The following is a 3,700-nucleotide window of genomic DNA, read 5'->3' as shown; positions in this document are numbered from 1 at the left end:
TGAGAAGGTAAAATTATTAACAAGATAATCGACCTCTGTTGGAGTAGCGTTCAGATAGCTGCTCTGCTCTATGTTGGTACAGGGCATTGAAGATGATAACAGTGGGTGGATTATATTCTTAAACTTAGTTACAGCACTTTCAGAAAGACATCTACTTTGATAAAGTCTACTCTCCACTGCTGTGTAATCAATTATTGTAAATGTAAATGTTATCAGGAAATGATCAGACAGCAGAGGGTTTTCAGGAAACACTGTTAAATGTTCAGTTTCTATGCCATACGTTAAAACAAGATCTAGAGTGTGATTAAAGTGGTGGGTGGGTTCTTTTACATTTTGAGAGAAGCCAATTGAGTCTAATAACAGATTAAATGCGATGTTGAGGCTGTCATTTGTTTTTTTTCTGGCTCTCTCCCTGCAGGGTGCTGGTTCATCGCCTCTAATTGCTTTCAGCCGTGACGGGGACGTTTTTACGCGCGCATTAAAAGAGAAGGAGTGGTGGACAGCTGTCCGTCTGTTGCGATGAAAACAAAGTGGTATTCCATTATTTTGTGGAGCGTTTTATCACTTGGCCTTCTAAGCTCTGCGGTGGACACGTATGAATCTCCGCTTACGAGAAGGAAAGTGGTTTTCAAACTTCCATTAGCTAAATACAGAGAATCCAACCGGAGGCTACCTGCCGGCACACCTCCAGAGCCTCAGCGGGGTTACCGAGGGTCCTATTCCGCTTCAGCACCTGTGACACTTGGACCCATACGACCAGGGAAACCCGAGCTAAAGATCCAGTCAGACTTTGCTTACCTCCCGGACGTCTCTGTAACCTGCTCCACATCTGACTTTGTCGTCAGGATCAAACCAGCTTTCTACGGTCTGGGCGCAGAAGCAGAGGAACTGCTGTTAGGAAGCAGCTGTAAAAGCAACGGGCTTCTTAGACCATACGGCGACCTTCTTTTCTCGTATCCCCTGACCGCCTGTGATGGCGTGCGTGAGGTAAGCTGTGGGTGTTGCTCCCTCCCTCCCTCTCGCTGCATCTTTCATCTTGCATTCACACTTTCTGACCTTTCCCGACAGATGCCCCACGGATATCTGGTTTATAAATTCGTGCTCCATTATGAGCCGTCGCCAAAACGATTCCCAAGCAGAGCGCACCGGGTGGATGTAGATATTGAATGCCGCTACCCAAGGTTAGGCATGTTGGTTTGCTTTACGCAGAAGGTGTCTGAACACTGGGTTAGTGTTGAAAGCTTCCAAATCTTCTGCCCTCCACAGGAACCATCATGTGCACCAACTGGCTGTCCAACCAACATGGGAAACAGTTGTTTTCCGTAAAAGGCTGAAAAGTCGTCGCACGGACTACCAGATTACCCTGATGGATGGTATGGGTGTCTGCATTATGCAGTAGAACAGACTTTGGCAGATGCTAAACAGCTGGTTACTTGTGTTTCACATTCAACTGTTTTGTAGATTCATGGAGTAGACCGGTCACCACTCGGGTCTACCAGCTTGGGCAAAAGGTTCATATCCAGGTTTCTGCTCCTCATCTACCTGCCGGAGGAAAACTCTACATAAGTAGCTGCTATGCAGCTCCATCTAATGGCTCTAAATCGTCCCCGAAATACTCCATCATAGACAACTTTGGGTATGTAGTGTGGATAGAGTGACCTGATCAAACTGGATGTGGAGCAAAAGAGTGAATCTGTGACGAATGTGAGATTCATAAATAAAGCAGGATTTTAAAAAGTCCCCTTAACTGTAAAAAGCTACATATTTAAATTCTTGGGTTTTTACTCCATATTGTTGTCATTGATATTTGCAGCTGTATGCTGGACAGCAAGGGAGACCTGGGGGCCTCTGAGTTTGTTTCCCGGACAGACAGGACCGTGAGACTTTCCATGCTGGCTTTTCAGTTTACTGCTGATCCAAACACTGAGGTGAGAGTAGAACATCTATGATTCTCTCAGTTAACACAGCTAAGCACTGCGGCATAATCCCGTTTCTGTTTTAGGTCAGTATTCACTGCAGGTTATTTGTCACATCAGAGGATCCAAGTCCTGTGTACAAATCCTGCACGTACAGGGGCAACAGGTGAGGATTAATAGGATGCTATATCAACAGAACTGTAGATTTCCCAGCTGTTTCCAGGGGGACTGTTAATACATATGCTATAACAGGTGGAGGGCGCTTACTGGTGATGACTCCATATGTGAATGTTGCGAGTCCCGGTGTGTGACTCCTAAGCCCCGGAGGGCTATAATGAAAGGTCTGTAACAATCTCATTATTTTATAAATTAAATAAATTTATTTAGTTTTGTTACATTAATTCATAATTAATAATGGAATAAGGAAGGAACCAACCCTACCTGGGAACAAAAAAGCTTGTCAAAAAAATGTCCAATTACCTTGGAGTCTCTCAAATGGATGGGGACTATGTATTAAAAAAAAAAAAAAAGCTTTAATTCCTAACCAGCTGATACAATACTTTTGTTAAACGATTAAAATTAAATCTGAAAGTGTACAATTAAATTTTTTTTATATATACATGTATTTAAAACCCCACTATGATGGTGTAACAAGGTAAAATTACAAATGTGTCATTGTCCAAATAAATGTATGGAGTTAACTGTGTATTCAATTATGGAATATACAGTTATAGAAACATTTAAAACATCAAATTGTACATGAACATCAAATCTGTTAGTCAGTTAAGAAATTAAAATGAGTTTGTTTTTTGTCTTTTATTTTAAGGTTCTGCCAGCAGTGGGTCATTGCTGGTGTCGGATCAGTCGTACACAGTAAAGGACCAGTTTCTACCACTCAGCCTCCCTCAGGACAGCATAAGAAAACAGAGGACCACAAATCGTTACAGTGATGAGAAGCACCGCCGTGACAAGATTTTGGGGAAAGCAGTAAAGTATAATGATGGTGAAGAAGAAAGTGGAACTGCATTTGGAGCGATGACAGGACTTGATTTAGATGAGTTTGGTTTTGGGGAGAGGGTCTTAAAGGGCAAGTGGAATGAATCTGAGGTGAAGCATTTAGATAAGTTGAGGGAGGAGGGGTCACCGTATGAAAAAGAGGATTCAGATGAGAGAAGTGAAAATGAAGTTAATGACGTAGAGCAAGCGATTGATCTGAATCAGAAGGAAAGTGAAATGATTAGTCACAGGGTGCAGCTGGAGCATTCGCCACTGCCGGAGATTGATGTACAGCCACCTGATTCTAGAGATGAGGGAGGAAACGGGACACATGGAGGAAAGGAGGTGGAGGTTGAGGAGAAGGGGTTGATGATGTCACACGAGGTGCAGTGGAAGAACGACAGCAGGCTAGCTGATGCAGAAGATGGCGAGGAGATGACGTGGTATTTTTTTTGGAGGTAGTGTTTGATCAATGAATCAAGTATACCGCCTTAAGACTGCAGTGCTGCATAGTCTGACTCATTTCAATAAAATGTGAAAATGAAATCGCCTGACTTTTGTGATTCATGACTTCACGCAACAAACTTTGTTTCATTTAAAAACAGTTTCCATTCTATGAATGTACACTGCACTGAAAAATGAAAGGAGCACTTCTTAGAGTACAGCATCAGGTCAGTTAACGTTCTGGGATACTGAAGTTAACTGAGTAGCAGAGAGGCTCAGCTGCTTTGAAATTAATAGCAGGTTAACTAGAGGGGCAACAATGAGACAAACTCCAAAATGGGGGT

At 42.8% G+C, this 3,700-nt stretch overlaps 1 protein-coding gene across 1 annotated transcript; it reads left to right on the top strand.

The window, feature by feature from the left end:
- Positions 1-439: 439 nt before the first annotated feature.
- On the top strand, positions 440-3,457 carry si:ch211-67f13.7 (uncharacterized protein LOC565426 homolog). Its single transcript, XM_031742325.2, has 8 exons — positions 440-987; positions 1,069-1,181; positions 1,267-1,373; positions 1,462-1,636; positions 1,814-1,928; positions 2,003-2,082; positions 2,169-2,257; positions 2,743-3,457. The coding sequence occupies exons 1-8, from the start codon at positions 520-522 to the stop codon at positions 3,372-3,374; spliced, it is 1,779 nt and encodes a 592-aa protein (XP_031598185.2). The 5' UTR covers positions 440-519; the 3' UTR covers positions 3,375-3,457.
- The last annotated feature ends 243 nt before the right edge of the window (positions 3,458-3,700 follow it).

Source organism: Oreochromis aureus, linkage group 19 (genome assembly GCF_013358895.1).
Source record: "Oreochromis aureus strain Israel breed Guangdong linkage group 19, ZZ_aureus, whole genome shotgun sequence".
NCBI classification, from domain to species: Eukaryota; Metazoa; Chordata; class Actinopteri; order Cichliformes; family Cichlidae; genus Oreochromis; species Oreochromis aureus.
This window is presented reverse-complemented; position numbering and strand designations above follow the sequence as displayed.

Coding starts and splice junctions, on each gene's coding strand:
- si:ch211-67f13.7 (XM_031742325.2), top strand. CDS start 520: ATGAAAACAAAGTGGTATTCCATTATTTTGTGGAGCGTTTTATCACTT. Junction 1,182..1,266: donor ATTGAATGCCGCTACCCAAG/GTTAGGCATGTT, acceptor TGCCCTCCACAG/GAACCATCATGTGCACCAAC. Junction 1,929..2,002: donor CTGCTGATCCAAACACTGAG/GTGAGAGTAGAA, acceptor TTTCTGTTTTAG/GTCAGTATTCACTGCAGGTT.